General features: G+C 38.3%; 1 protein-coding gene across 2 annotated transcripts in view; it reads left to right on the top strand.

The window, feature by feature from the left end:
- Positions 1 to 21340, top strand: part of LOC106827879 (nuclear body protein SP140-like protein) — a 61645-nt gene that overhangs the window by 3387 nt on the left and 36918 nt on the right. For both annotated transcript variants that reach the window (XM_044751233.2, XM_014836038.3), the window contains exons 2-5: positions 15756 to 15918; positions 17023 to 17191; positions 19491 to 19574; positions 20967 to 21029. In XM_044751233.2, coding sequence (XP_044607168.1) covers positions 15756 to 15918; positions 17023 to 17191; positions 19491 to 19574; positions 20967 to 21029 — 479 coding nt within the window. The remainder of the gene's footprint in view (positions 1 to 15755; positions 15919 to 17022; positions 17192 to 19490; positions 19575 to 20966; positions 21030 to 21340) is intronic.

Genomic DNA, 21340 nt, shown 5'->3' with positions numbered 1-21340 from the left:
TGGGCACTTTCCTTCACCTGCCCAGGCTGGCTGTGCACTCACAGGCGATTTGGCTGAGCTGCTGTGCTTGATGGGGGCTCCTTCATGGGGGCTGAGCCATACTACTCAGTGAGGAGCGTTTCCATGAGTGTGACCACAGCGGCATAGGGGGCGCTCCCGTGGGCCGGGCTGCCACTCTGAAAGTGTTCACATGGAGGCTGGGCTGCCCCCACCTCCTCCTACAGTCACGTATAGCCACCATGTGAGGACTCGTGACCTAGATCGCTGCCACTGGGAAGGGGAAGGGTCTGCTCACCTAGTTCCACTGCTTCCTGAGGATCCAGTCCCCCCACCTTCAGATGTATTACTGGGTGGATCTCTAAGACATCCTATCGTGCTGTGTAGGGAACCCTCTGTTGGTTAATGAACGTCCGTTTAGTTGTAACTTAGAGGAGAGACAAAGGGAACAACTCACTCTGCCATGATGCTGATGGATTACTTGGGTGGTTGAATACACTTTTGTGTCCATGAGGGTACTATTTTATACGGATTTCATGTGAGGACTTAGTGAGGGGTTGATATTTGATGAGAGCCCTGAGTAAATTGATAAAAAGCACCAAACAGATTTCCAAAGAAATCATATTCTAAGCAGAAGAAACAGCCAATGAAGGGTCAGGTATAGAAACATACTTGGACTATCTGAAGAAACCTAGGAGGTTAGGGTGCCAAAGGGCAATGATCTAAAAGAGGATGGGTAGGAAATGAGGTTGGAGAGTTAGCAAGAGATAGTCATGTAGTTTCTTGTAGGTCATGGTCAAGACTGTATTCAAAATGAAATGGGGAGCCGATGAAGGTTTTCAGTAGAGTGAAATGATCTGATTTCAGTTTTTAAAACATCTTTGCTTATATTTGGTGTTTGGAGAACAGCTGCAGTGTGGCAAGAGTAGAAGCAGGGAGGCTGGTGAGTACCTATTGCAATAGTCCAAGCAGGAGATGATGGTGGCTGAGACCAGGTTGGGGCAATGGATGTAAAGAAAAGGGATGGGATGCTGGATCGAATTCTAGGTAAAGCCAGGGGAAATTGCAGATGGATTAAATGCTAGGTGTGAGATAAAAAGACGTGTCGTAGAAGACTCCAAAGGTTTTTTCCAAAGAAATTGAAGGATAGAGTTGCCATTTGCCTAGATGGCAATATTCTGTAGTGATAAAGAACCTGAACTTTGGTCCAAAGCTTCATTCTGTTTTTTTAACAGTTATGTAGCTCTTGGAAAATTGCTTAACATCTCTGTGCCTTGGTTTCTTCATCTGTAAAATGGGATAGTAATAGCATGTACCTCATAGGTGCTGTCAGGATTTGATGGGTTAATATATGTAAGTGCTTGGAATGACATTTAGCATTTAATAAATGTTATATGTATTTGCTAAGTCCTTTACATGGAAAAACTAGAGAATGAGCAGGTTTCAAGAGGTGACGAATCAAGAGATTAGTTATCAGTTCTTGCCTGGCTGAGTGTGAAAAGCCTACTAGTGTCATCAAAGTGGAGATGGTTGAATATAAATCTGGAGTCCAGGGAAGAGACGTAAGGTAGAGATGCACATTTGGGGATTTTCCATGTGAGGCTGATATTCAAAACTATGGGAATAGATGAGATTACTTAAGAAGGGAGCACAGATAGGAAAGAGATCAAAGGACTGGCCCTGAGGTGGTCCGGTGTGTGCAGGAAGAGCAGAAGAAATAGCCAAGGAGGTACCAGGAAAGCCACAAAGTCATGGCATAGCATCTCAGAAGCCAAGTGAAGAAAACATTTCCAGAAGGAAGAAGTCAACGATGACATCAGTGAGGCTGAGGAAGAGGTGGACTGAGAATTAGCCTTTGAATTGGAAGTAATACCTTCTTTTATGAGTTAAAATTAAATTTTTAATAAACATAATTAGGCTTACATTGTTCTCAATGTCTGGAGTTATTTGGTATCTTTTCCTAAGCTAAAAACTGGAACTTAATTTTATTTCTCTCCTCCTTTTTCCTATTCCCTCCATAAAGCTTTTGGTCACTATAGTCTGAAAATATCTTCATTTCACTTTCATACATGAATGAGTATTTGTGTGTCTTTAGAATTAAGGTTCATAATTATTTTTTGCTTAAAAATTTGGACATTTTTCTTCCTTGTCTTCCTCCACTCAGTATTGCATATGAAAACTGAAACTTCCATCAGATTTTCATCCCTTTGTAAGTTGCTTTTACTTTCTGGAACCTTTATGATTTGTTTGTTATCCTCAATGTTCTACATTTTCACTATGATATATCTAGTTAGGTTTTAAATACTCATTCTCTGCACTTCATGTGACATTTTAATTAAGGTTCTAGCTGCCAAACTGAGACATTTTTTTCCTTCCTTTTATTTGATTTCCTTGTTTCGTTTTTTTCTCTTCTCTCTTCCTGGAATTCCCATTGACAGAATGTTGAAACATCAGATTATGCAATGTTTCTTAATTTTTTCACATTTTCCATACGTTTTATTTTCTTGCATTCCAGAAAGAAAACGTGGTTAACCAACTTACTCTTGAACTGAGGCTGTTCAGCTATTAACACTCCTACCTTTGCTTTTTTAAATAGCTTTAATGAGGTATAATTTACATGCTATAAAATTTACCCGTTTTAACTGTACAATGCAATGACTTTTAGTAAATTTATAGAGTTCTGCAACCATAACCACAATCCAAAGTTACAACATTTTTATCATCTCAAAAAGTTCACTCATGGCTGTTTACTGTCAATTCCTATTTCTATCCTATAGCCCCAAGTAACCACTAATCTACTTTCTGATTCTGTAGATTTCCTTTTTCTGGACATTTCATATAGATGGAGTCCATACGTTATGTGGTCTTTTGCATCTAGTTTTTTTCACTGAGCATGTTTTCGAGGTTCATCCATGTTGTACATATATTAGTATTTCATTCCTTTTATTGCTGAATAGTATTCCATTGGATGGATCCACCACATTTTATTTTTTCATTCACCAGTTGATGGATATTTGGATTGTTTCCATTTTTTGGCTATTATGGAAAATGCTGCCATAAATATTTGTATTTGTATACAAGTCTTTGTGTGGACATATGTTTTCATTTCTAGATAGATCCGTGGAGGAGAATTGTTGGGGTCATATGGTAACACTATGTTTAACTTTTTAAGAAACCATCTTACAGTGTTTCTGAAGGACCCCTTTACATTCCTTCCAGCAATGTATAAGGGCTCTAGGTTTTTCACAATCTTGCTAATACTTATCTTATATCTTTGTAGCCATTTCAGTGGGTATGCATTGGTATCTCATTATGGTTTTAATTGCTTTTTCCCTAATGACTAATGATGTTCAGCATCTTTTCATGTGTTTATTACCTTCTACTTATCTCTTTGGAGATTTATCTATTCAAATCATTTGCTCATTTTTTAATTGGGTTGTTTGTCTTCTTACTGAGCTGAAAGAATTCTTCATACATCTGGATGTGTCATTCACTAGAAATATGATTGGCTAATATTTTCTCCAAGACTGTGACTAGTATTTTCATTTTCTTAATGGTATCTTTTGAAGCACAAAAGATTACATATTTTTAATTTCAATTTATTCTTTTATGGATCATACTTTTGGTGTTGTAGCTACCTTTTTGTATAACCCAAAGTCGTAAATATTTTCTCCTATGTATACTTTGAAAAGTTTTATCATTTTCATTCTTTCACAGGACCAGCTACATAATTTGTGAGATTCAGTGAAAAATGAAAGTGAGAGACCCTTGTTCACAAATCATTAAGAATTTCAAAACTATGAAAGCAGAGCATTAAACCAAGCACAGGATGTATGCCCATCAAGCTGGCCCTGCTCTCACATTTAGGGCTATGATCCATTTTGAGTTGATATTTTTTTAAGGTGTGAGGTAAAGGTATAAAGTAATCTTTTTGCGTGTGGTTATCCTATTGTCCTAGAACCCCTTGTTGAAAAGTCTATCTTTGGCAGCTCTTACTGCCCATAGGTCCTGTCCTCATGCCTGCAGCTCTTCACTGCCCCTGTGTCCTGTCCCCATGCCTGCAGCTCTTCACTGCCCATGGTCCTGTCCCCATGCCTGCAGCTCTTCACTGCCCCTGTGTCCTGTCCCCATGCCTGCAGCTCTTCACTGCCCATGGTCCTGTCCCCATGCCTGCAGCTCTTACTACCCATGGGTCCTGTCCCCATGCCTGCAGCTCTTAATGCCCATGGGTCCTGTCCCCATGCCTGCAGCTCTTTACTACCCATGGGTCCTGTCCCCATGCTATTCTCTAAATAAAAGAGCACTACTGCCAGACCTTGAGAGTCCAAGAAATCTTTCTTTTGACTCCTCGACTCACTGAGCCTGCATCATTTCTTCTGGTGGCCCATACGGGGGTCTTGCTTCATTGGCTTGTGAGCTTAAGTTCTGGTAAGTGCTCTTTTCTTCCTTGGGCCTTTCCCCTTTTCAAGGATGGATCTAAATTCACTTCTTCATCGGGAACTTTCTTGGACAGCAGTATGAATCCACGTTTGCTGCCCATGGCTACTCTATGGGGCAAACTGTGGCATTCAGCTTGAAGAGAGTCAGTACCTTAAGCCTCAGGGTGATGAAGAATGAATTAATCCATTCCTTCCTAATTCTATCTCTAATATATAAATTTTACATGGGCACGGGTCAACCACTTAAGTCATTAGGACGGTCGCCAATCTCCAAGACTCCCATGGCAGGTTTCTTTTCCTAAGGCTGGATTGGCATCCCTCCCTATGGCTCCTGACCACACTCCAAACTGCGGGAAAGTTCCAATCGGGACTCCAGGTCAAGGAAAGTACCAAACTTTAACCTTTAGTTGAGTGTGGGAACCCCTTCTTGGGAGAATGGCTACAGGATGCAATTGCGTAGAATGTCCCCCAGACCGGCGGAAAATTCCTCACTGTTTTTCTCTATTCTTTTACCTCTGGGACCATTCACCAGGCACCTATTACTGCCAGGCATAACAGGGAAGGTATACAAGGGATACAATGCAGGGGGACGCCCCCATCACCCCTTACTATAGGGACCTCACGGGAGGAACAATGGGTAGGACGCTGCCCTAGGTTCAGGGGGGATTTTCAAGGCAATGGACCCTTTTCTTTTATCTCTCTTAGAGTTACAGTGGCCATTTTGGTCTCCTTTTGAGCTTTGCAACCAGGAAACAAAGAAATCTTTAAAGACTAAAAGGCCCTACCTCTGGGAGCCCCAACTTTGGGTTTCCAGGCCTGATCACCCTGGCGACCCCAAGTGGCGTGCCTTCTCTTGGCGGTTGACTCCTTGAGTATTTTAGTCACCTACTGAGTCGGTTATGAGAGTAGGAGACCTGTAATTCATTCTGTGAACTGTCCTGCTGGGTTTGTGTGCCCCGGCACCGGAACTATTCTGTGACTCTTATCTTGATAACCCTCTAAAAGAGGCCATGAGTGCGAGGTCTGATCTCTTCTTTTCCTTTCTTTGTTTCATTCATCACCTCCTCTGTTGTCACCAAGCGGAGGTTAAGTTCAGACTGGACCTGAGCAGAACCTGGACCTTCTGTAAAATCGAAAACTTGAAAACCTTTTTGCCAAGGACTTAACTCTCAACCCTGGCTCTGGGAGCCCCAGCCTCCAGCCAGTTCCAGGCCTTTCCCTCCTGCTTTCCTGCCTCACCTTGTGCTGGCTCAGGGACTAAGTGCCCCGGTTGAGCAGGACTTGATTAAATCTTATAACTATATCAATGCCCGCAGTTGGACTCTGCACCCTTTCTCCAGCCACAGTCAGTCGGACACCATGGGGAACGCCCTAAGCATCCCTGGAGACTCACCGCTCAAGTACATTCTAACTAATTAGAAACACTTTCAGTTGGATGGGTTATGCCCCAGAAACTCGAGCTGGGAGAAAACTTGAGGGGTTTCTCTGTGCCTTTATGATGCAGTTGAACAGGTAGAGCAACCTATAATGTCATTTGAGTAACAACCCAGTTTCTGAGAAATCAAAAGCAACTGTCCTTGGAAAATCCTTGTAAGGCTAGAAAAGCAGCTTTATAGGCATTCAGGTTCCACCCATTTCCCTTATCTCAAAGAGCTTGCAAATCCTCTGGGGACTACCTAGCCCATCATTAATTCCTAAGACTGAAGGAAAAACAAAAAGGCAGAGGAAGGAAAAAACGGCCGTTAAGTGTGCCCTTGCCAAAAAATCTAGCATCTTGAGTGTCTTCTCCACAAATATTGGTAAAGAGGCTCAAAACAAAATTTGGATTCACAACTAGGGCGCTTTCTTTTATTGTACCTGATTCATGTCGGTAATTTTTAAAACAATAGCTGTGGAGATTCTGTGTATGTATGTCTATGGATGTTATATGTGTGATGTTTTTACCTCCGGATGGTATGGCGAAAATTAAGAGCTCTGTTTAATTGGCTTAAAGTAAGCACTTACATAAATTCTAAACGTAGTAGAAATTAACCCAATGTCTTTCAAGTTAACGTGATGTGAATTAGCCTTTGGTAAATGAAAGCTTGTTTGTTTGTTTGTTTGACTGAAATAGTCTTGTTGTCAAAATTGTTGGTATTTGGATATGATTCAGGCATGCAGCCTGGGTTTACTAGTCAAATAAGTTCATACCGTCTGTTAAATTCGTCAGCAAAATAATAGCTTTAGATGATGGCTAATTTTGTCTAATGTCTCATGAAGTTTTCGTGGGCAATGTGAACATAATTGTTGGAAACAAATGGTTTAAATAGATAAAAATGGATGAGAGTTTGTGGGTACAATAACTTTTATGGTTTGTATACTTGGGGAAAAAACAGCTTCCAGATTCTTTTTGGTAACAATCTTGAGTTTTGCCAAGTTAAGTTAAATGATAAAAATCTGAGTATCTGGGTCGTTTTTGGATTGGATAGAACAGTGAAACCTTATTGCTAAATGTCTGTAAGTTATCTACTTTTGGCTTCTTGTTGCAGAGAGGCTAAAAGTCTTTGGGTCTATTACTGTAAAGTGGCGTGTTTCTAGAAATTAGGAAAAGTGTTTAGAATGCTGAGATAAAAGACAATTCACTAACTAAAACTTCTAAAAATATCTGTAAAATAATGCTGGTAATGGTAGGCTTTGCTGTCTTTTTTTCTATTTGAGTGACCTCATCATTTCAATGTTTGCTGTAGTATTTGCTATTTTTTGAGACTTTATATTGTGTTAGCTTTTGTCTATTTCATATAGTTTTATAAAAATAGCTGCTGGGTCTTATTAAATTTCCTTTTAAAATTGTTTACAGATATAATTATATACTTTTTTCTCCTTTTGTTTGTTGTTGTAATAAATTATATAAAGACATCTCGTAATATTTTAGCATCTTGACTTTACTCACTCTCATTTCATTATTTTCCTCGTTTTTTCAAAAGAGCCTCCAACTGGAAGTTTTATTTCATCTGTGACCCAAAAAAGTATTTTTTGTTTTGTTTTGTAAAATCTCTGGGTGGTTTATTTTCTTTAACATGCAGCCTGTTTCGCTTCTGAAAACTTTTTGAGACATCTTTTGTGGCCAAGATTCTGATCTATATTTATATACATTTCAAGAATATTGGCAAAAATCATGTGGTCTCTGTTTTTAGGTTACCAAGTTAAATAATACATCCTTCTTCCTAATTTCTCCAGAGCCTGTATATTTTGATCATTTTTTGCATATGTGTAGAGTCAAAAACTAGAGATGAATTGACCTTCAATATCCTAGAATATTTGTCTCATTATTTGTTTCTTGAATTTTGCTTTGTTGTGGATATGAACACCCTTACTTTTTGTTTTGTTTAATTTGAACACCATGACTTCTGTATTTTTGATTTTAACAAATTTTGTGGCACTTTGTCTTCGTTGCGTCTTTTGTTAGATTGCATTTTTGATTCTGTACCTTTCAATATCGTCATTGTTTCATTTACATTCAGTGTTTTAAATAATGTATTTTTTTATAGTTTTCTGTTTTAACTTTTGGAACTCCTTATTGTTTTCCTTCTTTTTTCTCTTGAAAAATACAAGCTATATTTCCTTCTCATTTTATTTTCAGTATTTCATAAGGCTTTTTAGGACCTGATTTCACTCAACCAGTGGTTACTTTCAATTATTCAAATTAATTTTGAATCTATATTTCTGTAAGTTTTAGCGTTGAATTTGAAACCATATTGTTCAGATTTTTCACATTTAAAACAAATTATTTAACTCAAATTTGCCTTTACCACTCAGCTCAACACTTTGTTAACGTACTTTGAAGCTTTACATCAAGATAGTTACTGCTATTTTGCAAATAAAATTCTCCTCTTTCTAGAATAATTTTCTGCATATAGATCCTGTCCACACTTTGTTAGATATATAGCTGGGTTTCTCATATTTTTGGTGCTATTGTAAGTGGTATTGTTTTATTTCATTTCAAATTCCAATTTTTTGGTGCTGGTATACACACAAGCAATTGATATTTGTATGTTACTTTGCATCCTGTGACCTTGCTACACTTATCATTAGTTCCAGGATATTGTTTTGTCAATTTTTTAAGACTTTTTGCATAGACAATCATGTTGTCTTCAAACAAAGACGTTTTAGTTCTTCCTTCCCACCCTCTATGCCTTTAATTTTCTTTTCTTCTTTCTTTACTATTTACTATGCCTTCCAGTAACATGTTGAATAAGAGTGGTAAAAGGGGACCTTTTTGCCTAGTCCCTGATCTTACAGGAAAGCATACAGGTTCTCAACATTAAATATATTAGCTATGAGTTTTTTATGGATGGTCTTTCTCAAGTTGATGAAGTTTCTCTCTTTCTAGTTTGCTGAGAACTTTGACATTAATGGATGTTGTATTTTGTCGAATGACTTCTGCATCAATTGATGTGATCATTCAGTTTTTCCTTAGCCTGTTGATGGGTGAATTACGTTTGATAGATTTGAAATGTTGAACCATCCTTGCATGTCTGGAATAAACTTCCCCTGGTCATGTTGTATCATTTTTTTATGCATTGTTGGGTGCAATTTGCTAAGATTTCATTGAAGATTTTTGCATTAATATTAATGAGTCATTGGTCTGTAGTTTGTCTTTATCTGCTTTTGGTGTTACAGTAATGCTGGACTCATAAGAGGAGTTAAGAAGTATTCTCTCTGCTCCTATTTTCTGGACAAGATTGTAGAGAACTGGTATCACTTCTAAATTAAATGTTTAGTAGAATCCACCAGTCAAACCATTGGGGCCTGATGCTTACTTTTTTCCAAGTAACTAATTACTCATTCAGTTTTTAAAAAATGGAGACAGGCCTATTCAAATTATCCATTTCTCCTTGTGTGAGTTTTGGTAGTTTGTATCTTTCAAGGATTTGGTCCATTTTATTTAAGTTATCAAATTTGTCAGCGTAGACTTGTTCATAGTATTCCTTTGTTATCTTTTTAATGTCCTTAGAATTAGTTTTCGTGATTCTACTTTTACTTCTGGTACGATATTTTGTCTTCTCTCTTTTTTTATTGGTTAGCCTGGGTAGAAGTTTATCAATTTTATTGATCTTTTCCAAGAACAAGCTTTAGGTTTTGTGGATTTTTCTCTGTTTTCCTGTTTCCAGTTTCATTGAATTCTTTTGCATTGTTTTATTTTTTAAAGATTGGCACCTGAGCTAATGACTGTTGCCAATCTTCTTTTTGTTTTTCTGCTTTTTCTCCCCAAAACCCCCCAGTACATAGTTGTATATTTTTTGGTTGTGGGTCCTTCTAGTTGTGGCATGTGGGATGCCGCCTCAACATGGACTGATGAGCAGTGCCTTGTCCACGCCTAGGATCCAAACCAGCAAAACCCTGGGCCACTGAAGCAGAGCATGTGAACTTAACCACTCGGCCACAGAGCCAGCCCCTCATTGAATTTTTCTCTAATTAATTTAATTTTTTTTCTTCTATTGGATCAGGGTTAAATTGCTCTTTCTTTTTTCTTTTCTTTTTTTCTCTTCTTTTTTCTAGTTTCCTAAGTGGGAAACTTAGATTTTTGAATTTAGAACTTTCTTTTTTTTTAATATATGCATTTAATGGAATACGTTTCTCACTAATCACTGCTTTTTCTGCGTCCCCAAATTTTGATGAGTTGTGCATTCATTTTCACTTAGTTCAAAATATTTAAAAATTTCTCTTGAGACTTCTTCTTTGACCCATAAGTTATTTAGAAGTGCATTTTTCAATCTCCAGGTATTTGAGAATTTTCCATCAATCTGTCTGTTATTGATTTCTAGTTTAATTCCTTTGTTTTCTGAGAACATACTTTTTATGATTACTGTTCTTTTAAATTTATTAAGGTGCATTTTATGACCCAGAATGTCCTCTGTCTTGGTAAGAGTGAATTTTCCCTGTGATCTTGAGGAGTGTGAATATTCTGTGTTGTTGGATGGAGTATCCTATTTATGTTAAATAGACCAAGTTGATTGGTAGTGATGTTCTGGTCAAACTGTATTAGTATTGCTTTTTTACCTGCTTGATCTATAAATTATTAAAAGAGGATTATTCAAGCATCTAACTGTAATAGTGGATTTGTCTATTTCTACTCATAATTCTATCAATTTTTACCCTACATAGTTGATGCTGTGAGTTTATGTAAATACGTGTTAAAGATTGTTAAGTCTTCCTGGAAAACAGACCCTTGTTTCGTATATAATACCTTCTTTCTCATTCATAATTTTTCTTGTTCTGAATTTTCTTTGTCTGAAAATAATATAGCTGCTCTGTCTTTTGATTAGTGTTAGCATAGTATCTCTTTCTCCATTCTTAACCTGAGTCTTCACATTTAAAGCTTTTTTCTTGTTGACAATATATAGTTTTTTATGTTGTTTCTTCAGTCATTTTTGGCAGTCTCTGTCTTTTAATTGGAGTATTTAGACCATTCACATTGAAAGTAATTTTTGATATATTGGATTAATATCTATCATGTTTGTGACTGTTTTCTACTCATTGTATTTGTTCTTTGTTTTTTTCTCCCTGTTTTTCTGCCTTCTCTGGTTTTAATTTAGCATTTTATATGATTCTGTTTTATCTCTTCTGTTAAGACATCAATTGTACTTCTTTTTAATGTTTTTAGTAGTTGTCTGGAGTTTACAATATACATTTTATACTACTTCACCTGTAATACAGGTACCTTATAACAGAGTATTCCCAATTCCTTCCTCCCATCTCTAATCACATTGCTGTCATTCATTGCACTTATCTATATGCTGTAATCATCACGTGTTCCAATCTGGGATGTTTGTGTTCTTGGTCTGCTGCCAGGCTCCCATTCTGTGCTTCCCTTTACTGTCTCATGGGTTGGATCCATTGGTTTCCAGTTTTCATGTCTTCCTCATTGCTGATTTGCATCCATGTTTTCTGCAATTCATCCTAATGTATTTTCCTAAGAGTATTTGGGTTTTGCTGAATATTATACATTCAATAAATAAATAAATAAGCAAACAAATAAATAAACTAGAACCACACTAGATGACTTAGAGATTTTTTCAAGGTACTAATATATAAGGCAAATTTGGTGCATAAAAAAGCATATAATACAGAAAAAGAAAATCATATAATATTATAATATAATATGATGACAAAAAGCTCTGTAAGTATGAGTAAGGTATAGATATATGTAGATAGAATTATATGCTTACCAGGAATTTAGGGAAGAATACATGCAAAGATATCAAAATGGATTATGTGGGAGCGGTGGGGACAGTTGTATGAATAGAAAGGAAGGAGGTATCTAGTTGGAAATAAGGAAAAAATAAAAAGTAAAATAGTGATTGCGTGCATATTTAAGAGCATGTATAAAATTACATTTTAAAAGCTTTATATGTGTGGATTGGTATATACATAAAGAAAATTTTAGGAAAAGCACCCAAAATGGATGTTTGTATAGTAAAATTTCTCAGCCCTATGTGTCTGAAGTTATCCTGATTCACTCTGGGTTTTGAAGGGCTGGCTCTACAGTCACTGTTATTGATGAGGTATCTCAAGCTCTTCTTGCCATCATTCCTCCATACGTAACTGGTTTCTTGATGCTTTCTGGAAGCTTTTAAGTTCTTCTCTTTGTTTTTTAGGTGTTGTTATTTCACAGTTATCTGCCATGGTGATTCTTTGAAAATTCATTTTTCTAAGTACCTAATTGTGCCCTTTCAAAAAATACATGTCTTTCCACTCTGAGATATCCTCTTTTTCCCTGTCCAGCTGTCTTGACTCCAGTTATGAGGCTATCACTTACCTAAATTAATCCTTAATCTCTTCTATTTCTCTTGTTTACTTTTTTTGCCATTTAATCTCTTTATGTTATTTTCCTCAGTTTTATTTTAGAACCATTTTAATAATTTTTTTATTTCTGAAATTATTTTTTAAAAATATCTAAGAGTACTTCGTATTTCTCTGGTAGTTCTTTTTTCTTAGCATCATGGAGCGCAACATGTATTCTGAAATCTCTCTAAAAATATTGGTTTGGGGGATGTTTTCTCCTTTTTCTTATATTAGCTCTGTTTCTTCTAGGGTAACATTTTTCTCTTTTTTATGTTATTCTTTCATTCTGATATTGGAGAATTTCTTCAAATGTCTGTTGACTTGTGGTTATCTGTTCCTATCAAAGAAGAGGCTCCAGGGCCCACCCCATGGCTTAGTGGCTAAGTTCGGTGTACTGCACTTTGGTGGCCTGGTTGGTTCCCAGGCATGGACCTACACCACTCTCATCTGTCCGTGGCCATGCTGTGGAGACATCTCACGTATGAAAAGAGGAAGATTGGCAGCAGATGTTAGCTCAGGGCAAATCTTCCTCAGAAAAAAGAGAACCAAAAAAAGAGACTCCAGAAATCAATCAATATGATTCACAAAATTAAAGACTAGAAAAGGAAAACGATAGGAAGATCTCAGCAGATACGTTAGATAAAATGCAACATCTGTTCATGGTAAAACTCACAACAAACTAGGAATAGACAGAAACTTCCTCAGTCTCATTAAAAATATACATATATATATATATATACAAAAATGTAGAGAAAACCTTGTATTTAATGGTGTTACTGAAAACAAGACAAAGAAGTCTGCTCTCACCACTTCTCTTCAACATTGTATTTGAACTCATAGCCACTGCAATAAGACCAGAAAAAGAAATAATTGTTGGAAAGGAATAAATAAAAGAGTTTTATTTGCTTATGATATGATTGTTTTCTATAAAAGCCAAAAGAAATCTACAATATTTTACTAGAACTCACAGGTGAATTTAGGAAGGTTATGAATACATTGATAATATTTTTCCAAAACCATTCTATTTCCATACAGTAGTAAGAAGCAACTTAAAAATCAATACCATTTAAAGTAGCCTCAAAAACAATGTAATAACTAGGAAGAAGTTTAATGAAAGATGCACGTGACGTCTGCGCTGACAACATAAACACTGAGAAAAACGACATAAAAGAGTACACTCAGTATGGTTAAGATGTCTGTTCTCCCTGAATTTATCTATAGATTCAATAAAAACCCAATAAAAATCCAAAAGACTTTTCTTGTAGAAGTTGACAAATTGATTCCAAAAGATATATGGAGAACCAAAAGACTTAGAAAAGCAAAGACAATCTTTTTTATTGAGTTCAAGACTTTCTGTAAGTTATAGTTCTTAAACCAGTGTGCTATCAACACAAAGATCGATGAATAGATCAATGATATAGAACAGAAAATCCAGAAGTAGACCCATTGCTTATTGAATATTTTGCATACTTTCATTAATTTAGGATAGGTAAAGGTTTCTTAGAGAGTACACTAAAGTCATTAACCACAAGAAAAATTTTGATAGATTGAACTTTATCAAAATTAAAAATTTCTCCTCATCAAAAGACATGGTTAAAGAAATGAAAGGCAAGCCATGGATTGGGGGAAACTGTTCACAATATATACATCAAACAAAACACTTCTATTCATAACATGTAACAAGCTCCTACACATTAATAAGTATATAATTATATTATTACTATATTACATATAATTATTAATTATGTATGATACATAATATATTATATAGTTATATATAATTATATTGTATAATTATGTAATAAATATAAATTAAATATATAAATATAAATATTTATAATTATAAATATATATAATTTATATATAAATATAAAATATTATTATAATATATTATATAATATATTAATAGAGATATTTTATTCCATGTATGAAATCCAGTAACAGGCAAAATTAACATATGGTGCTAGAAAGGGCAGCAATGTTTGCCTTTGAGAGGCTGCCTGGCTCCAGGTAGTCACCTTGTGGATTAAGGAGTAGAAGATGCACTGTTCTGTTCTTCGTTTTTCAAATAACGCATTAGTTTTCAGCATCCTGACTCCCTTATAATCTCCACTGCCTCTTCAGAATTCCACAGGGCACATTGGTTGCTTTGTGACTCCTGGGAGCATCCTTCACCTACAACAGCAGTTAGAGCTCCTTTGACCACTTTTTGTCTTATAGGTTTGGGTTGAAATCTCTCATCAACTCCTTGCCCCCTACCATTCTCTTTGTTATTGTAAACCCAGTTTCTTTATTAGCATTTTAGTGGGGTTTTTAACAAAAGAAAAGACAGACACTTCTTTGCAATCTGTAAAATTTAACCAGAAACTTTTTTTTAAATAGAATTCAACACAATAATATGACATTATTTCCTGATGCATGTTGGGTACTGGGAAGTGCCAATAATTCCCTTCTGGTTTGACAAAGAAATCTTACGAGTCTTCATAATATTTAGGAATACAAGATGTTGACTAAAACATTATTATCAGAGCAATAAACTGATAAACTAAGAACCAGAATTACAGAGTCCGGTTTAAAATTACTTTCACAGGAAAGAGCAGCAATTTCTGAAGTCCAGATGCCTAAAAAGACTCGCTATATATGACAATAGCACAGACAGATTTATGTTAACACAATTCAGCAGTCCCAGGAGAAATAATTGATATTCTTGTGAAATTCTCCATGTACTACCATACCATATCATTATCAAGTCACATCTTTTCACTTATGAACCAGTTTTTTTTTAAATTTTTTTATTACTTTTTCTCCCCAAACCCCCTCGGTACATAGTTCCACATTTTAGTTGTGGGTCCTTCTAGTTGTGGCATGTGGGATGCCACCTCAACATGGCCTGACGAGCGGTGCCATTTCCGCACCCAGGATCTGAACCCTAGGTGAAACCCTAGGCTACCGAAGCAGAGCGCACGAACTTAACCACTAGGCCACTGGGCCGGCCCCTATGAACTAGTTTTACAATGTGGGATGGTATTTCTCTTAACAGCTACAAGTTATGGAGGGACACCTTGTTTTTATCTTTATGTGATTTATTTTTTCTTAGTTGTTAACTAAGATGCATTTTCAAGTTAAATCCTATTATTATTACATTGTTTTTATTCCTCTGTGGATGGCTTTACTCCATCTCGGTTTTGCACAGATTTTTAAAAAATGTTAATTAACAAACTATTCCAGATATGTTTAGAAGATATCTTTACAATGGCTTTGATTGGAACAAATGACTTTTTCAATGCTATAGGTAAGTCTTTCTTAACGTCCATGCTTTCTTCTATTATCTATTTGCGTATTGCTTCAGTTCCACTTATTCTGGTCTCTACTCAGGACCATTTATTTTATATACATTGGTTCTTCACAGTCTGTCCTTCATATATAAAATCCTATGGCCATCACAAACATCTGAAATCTTGATGACCATTTTCTCACGGTGTCTTTTGTCCCCAGGATGTCCACAGAATACGAGAACATAGAAGAGAGGCTTCTCTATGAGGCTATATTCAGGCACTTCAGAAGACATAAGGTGGAGATTTCAAGTGCAATAAAAAAACCATTTCCTTTCCTTGAGGGCCTCTGTGACCGTGAATTCATCACCAAAAAGATGTATGAAGTAAGTAAAGTTTGTTATGTCCCAATCTGGTTAAGCAGCCCCAGACTAAGTTATGCTTTGACATCCTGGACCCAAACATCAGGGCACAGCTAGCCAACCGAGGAGCCTCCTATGACTGGGGGACCTTTTCAATTATTGCTGTAAGTGTTCGTGTATGTACAAAGGGAAAGGAGAAGCAGGCATCACCAGAGACAGTCCTGCTTCTGAAGGAATGGTGCTCCATGGTGCCCACTGGAGTTGGGGTGAATAGCAGTGGAGATTGGCTGGATCTGAAGCAGGTGTGTTCCATAGATGTATAACGCCTTGCAGGAATGCACACAATATAGCATAAGCTAAGAATTAAAAGTAGTTTTAATTGATTAATAAATTTAGTGAATTGATTTAATGAAACAATATTTGACACAGCATTTCATTTCAATGAGCTTTGGTTTAAATGCTTTGACCTGAGAACATTAAAGCACACACAGAATTGATGTCTTCTTAGGACAAATTTGAAAATGGATACTTGCTATATTTTGCCCAACAGTTTTCAGTTTTCTTCTCCTTTCTTTTCTTTTTTTTCTTTTTGGTATTTCTGGAGTCCAGGAATTTGGGTTATTTTAGCAATAGGCATAGCTGGATATACAGAGATGCAAGTCTTCCCTTTGCGCTGTGAATATGCTTTTTCTATGGTCAAGTTCACAAAGGGGAGAACTGTCACCTGGCTTCCTGAGTTCTTCCACGCCAAGTCAGTTCAGAGCTTGTCCAATCAACAAAGCAGCTGCTCATCATCTGCTAAGTCTATTCCTAAAACATATGACCAAGTTCTTAAAGGGCCATGCAACATTTAACTTTGAACCCACTTTTGTTCTTCAAAATTGCTTCTTCTTACATCTAATCTAAATGAGTGTGAGAAGATCTTATTCACAAATGGGTATTTTTAAGGAGGAAGGATTTACTTGTTTCACTTAGTAGCCATGCAAATATATAGAAATCCTAAAACTTGCCCTGAGAAGATACCTAGGTAGAGAAATTGGAGTACATTACCCATAAATTCACTTTCAAGGGCTCTTCTATAACTTGGAAGCCTGTATTTATATTTTCTCCATTCAATATTTTTTTAAGGATGCTCAGGATTCTTGTAGAAACCTGGTCCCTATACAAAGAGTGGTATACCATGTGCTCAGTGAACTGGAGAAGACTTTTGACCTGCCACTTCTGGAAGCCTTGTTCAGCGAGGTCAACATGCAGGAGTACCCTGATTTACATGGCATTTATAAAAGCTTCGAAAAAGGTAATTAAGTTTATTAGTGACCTTTTGATGTCCAGTTTTTTTCCAACATGTATATATTAACCTCCTACCATGTGCTACACATGGTGCTGGGCAGTGGGGATTTAGCAGTTTACAAAACACACACATCATGAGCCTTTTCAAATCTTAGGGCATAGTGGCTATGGCATGCAACACCCACCTGCAGGTCTGCTTAACTAGGCATTTAGACTCACAGGACAACCAGAGCCACATGGCATCAGATTTACTTAGAAGGCCAAATGACAGGAAACACAGCATCCCAATGGGGCAGTATCAGTTGTTCCTCTTCTGTGGGACCCCTTGCAGTGGCTAACACAGCAGTCCACCCAGTTGTCTACTACCTGGCTCAAGTGACAGCTAACTGGTGAATGCAGAATCCACACTGGTTTAGTAGTACCATGTTCTTGGGAGTCACCATCTCGTTTGACAACTCCAATAGCCATAACTTTTTGGGACCCCACCTTCTGTGGATGAGACAAGTTACAAGAATTACCACCCTGAAGGAAGACCAAAGTATGGCTTATAGTCCATAGGTAGTCCCCCAGTTCACATGCAATTTACCACTCATGGGTCATTTTTAACCCTAAACCCAGTGTTGACCTGGTAACACAGAAGAGAGGCCACCTTCATCAGGTTTCCAGAGTAACGAGCAAGAAAGTTAACCCAACGTCAAATTTGCCCTTAAAGAAAGAGAAATCATTTTATTAACCCTTTCTCCACAAGGAGTGAGGCAAATATTAGTCAAATAATCCCAAAACCAGGGCCAGCCCCGTGGTGTAGTGGTTAAGTTCGTGAGGTCTGCTTTGGCAGCCCGGAGTTCCCAGGTTCAGATCCAGAGTGCAGGCCTAGCACCGCTCATCAAGCCACGCTGTGGTGGCATCCCACTAAAATAGAGGAAGATTGGCACAAACATTAGCTCAGTGACAATCTTCCTTAAGCAAAAAGAGGAAGAATGGCAAGAGAGATTAGGTCAGGGCCAATCGTCCTCACCAAAAAATAAATCACAGAACCAATTGCTCTGCCAGAGGCGGTTTTTGATCCTGTGCAAAACTGATTTCATTCTCCTCTTTTTTCCTGAGACGCGTGATTTCTCATTTTTCGTTGGTACACAGGAAAGAAGATATACTTGAATAATTTTTGTTTTGACTTGCCTAGGAAACATTTTATTCCAACATAGTTTGGTCTCAACCAAGATTTCCAAATAATGATGGAGAATTCACAAGAACCATGATTAGATGAACTGAGGAAGGTGGATGCTATGGGAGCAGGCACAGGGTGTAAAGTGGTCTAGTGTGTCTGCAAAACAAGGACAAAGCCGATTTGTCTCAGAGAGTGAGAAGCAGACTGCGGGAGCTGATGCAAGAGGGACAAGTTTGAAAAAAGATTTTGGAAGGTCTGGGAAGGAATTTGAGGTTTATTTACTAGATAATAATGAGATAGTACAGGTTTATAAAGTTTGTAAGTACACATTTATTCTCCCAAGAGGAGCTCCCGCCATCAGTCCTGGGGCAGCACGGGCCCCACCACCTCCCACAGTGTCTCCTCCTCCCTGGACTCCTTGCAGAGACACTCCCCAGGATTTCTTATTTAATCTCCTTCCTCCTATTTTGCTGGGTCACCTACATGGAGGAGCTCCAGGGTGGTATCCTAGGCCCCTTGTCCAGGCAGCTAGGGATGTCCTCCAGTGTGGCAATATGCACTCTCTGCTTGTAGCTTCAGGAAGTGTCTTTCCTTTGTTCCTGGGATCTGGGCCACCCCTAGGAGCTCTGTCTAGTTCTTCCCTGTGTCTTCTGGCTTATCACTCATCGTCCCTGACCCGGTTAAGCCAAACCCTCCTCTTCTCTAGCTGCCTCTTTCAGGCTGGTGGGCTTTCTCTTCTATATACACGGATCTCTCTAGGATCGTAGCTCTTCTTCTGAGGAAATCCCTCTGTTTCTTCCTTACAGTCTGAACAGTTCAGAAAACACATTTCATTACCGTTATTTATTTTGATACATGCTTTCCTGGCCATCTGAAAATTTTTTATGTGAGTAACAGCCTCATGATGTTTCCACTACACCTTTACCTTTTACGCTTGAGTAGCTCCTTTCTGCATGGGAAACATAGAGGCTCCCTTGTTGGGGGTTCTCTTTTCTGTCCCAGGGATGATGTGGGAACTTTACCATGAGGATCAGACCCACTGAGCTCTGAGCGACCTGAGGGTCGGAAATTCCTAACCGTGTAATTTTGAGGTGTTGGAAGATCTCTAATTGCTTTCTTCTCTCTTGCCTTCTCTCTTCAGTAATGTCAAACAATATATTTTCCCTGGAAAATGATGGAGAAGGGATGGTGGAGAGGCCTAATTACCATCTAAGCCTTGAACAAGGTGATTGCAACCTGATAAACACCCACTCTCATCTGCTACAAGGAAAAGGAAAAAAAGGAGATGGGGACTGAGCCCTGAGTGGAGATTGTGAATCAGGGAGACGTTGAAGGAGAATGGAGAAGACAGGAGGGTATTTGCATGAACATCTAACCTGAGGCCAAATCCTGGAGGAGGAGCTCTGACAAGAGACTGTCAACAGGTCCAATGACCAAGACAAAGGAAGAGGAACCCAGTGTATCAGTAAACCAGATTTAAAGAGAATGACTACCTGGAAGTAATTTCAATTTGGAGAGGCCCCTGTAGGAGAAGATCAGTGTGAAGCTGTGAAGGGCTAGAAATATGGGTCGAAGGTCAATTTCAAAGAGAAGACCCATGTTTATGGCAGAAGAAAGGGCCAATTTAAATGTGGGGGACGTTGTTCAAGAACAGGAATATTCAAGGAAAATGGCAGTCGTATAGAGAGAAGAGAAAAAGTAGTTGAGACGTGGAGAAGAGGATGTGGGCACTTTGACAGAGAGAGAGAGGAGGAAAGAGGGGAAATGACAGAGGAGAAAGGGTTAAAGGACACAATAAAAACAACCATATTATTCATATCTCAGTTGACTGAGCGTTTACTCTGGCACTTGTGGGTTCAGTGCTCATGGCTGCCGTTGGAGGGTAGTATCACTTATGTGCCCATTATGCAGATAAGGAAGCTGAAGTCTGGAGACCATGTATGTAGTTGAGCTGGGGTCAAATGAGCAAGGATGAAACCAGGAATTCTGAACCCAGAGCCCATGTTCTTAACCCTGTACACTACCCAGATAATCTAACAGAAAAGACAGAAATATGAAACAAAATAAGGAAATATATGTGGAGAGAAAAACATGGAAAAAAGAATACCAGGAGCTGGAGGAAGTGGAGGAGAATCAGGCACTGAATCCTCATGGAAAGGCCAACAAGACAGAGTGAACAGATATGTAGAAGGAGGGTATGGAGTAAGAGGGGGTGAGGACAAGGCACCCAGACTTTGTAGGAACTGAGGTAAGGCTACTAGTCAGGGGCAGCTCTGGGGACAAAGGCAGGTTCACTATGGCTGTGGATAACAGGAAAAGCCATCAGCAGTTACCCAAGTGCCTCGTAGAGGACACACAGTGAGAGGCCTGGCGGAGCCCTCTCAACCAGGGGTGCAGCTGACCCCAGTCCCCGACTCTGGGGGATGGAGTCTGACTGTAAGAGTTGGGTGGGATCTACCAGGTCAGATGGTCTCTGTATTGACTGATGGGCTCTGTACTGATCGTATTGACCCCTAGAGGGGGTCTTCAACTCCTACTTTATAAAAAAGGGATTAGCAGAGAATGGTACAGCCCATACTTCAATTTCTGAAATTAACTTCTAATCTCTTTCCCCTAGGAACTGGTGAAAACTTGCATCAAATCCTGACCTGGCCCTACACAGAATGCTCATCTTATAATGGTTTGTTCCTTTGACCGTTCTGTGATCCTTTGCTGTTCTTGACGCATTCTGGGATGTGCTGTGGTGGGGCCTGCTTCTGTGTATCACTGATTGCCCAGAATTGTCAGTCTGCCTCTGCAGTTTCTCCAAGGATTTAGATAACAGTCTTCATACTCTGGGTTGCCTGGGAGGGTCGCTGCATCTATACCCCTTAAACACTCTTGCTGCCAGCTCCCGACAGCTCCGGGCCTGGACGTTTTGCCCATGTGCCTGGCTTCACAGTTCTGCTTCTGTCTTGCTTGAATCTGATCACTGCCTGGGTGCTTTGAGGT

Source organism: Equus asinus, chromosome 19 (genome assembly GCF_041296235.1).
Source record: "Equus asinus isolate D_3611 breed Donkey chromosome 19, EquAss-T2T_v2, whole genome shotgun sequence".
Lineage (NCBI taxonomy): Eukaryota > Metazoa > Chordata > Mammalia > Perissodactyla > Equidae > Equus > Equus asinus.
The sequence above is the reverse complement of the archived record's forward strand: the minus strand, read 5'-3'. Positions and strand labels throughout refer to the sequence as shown.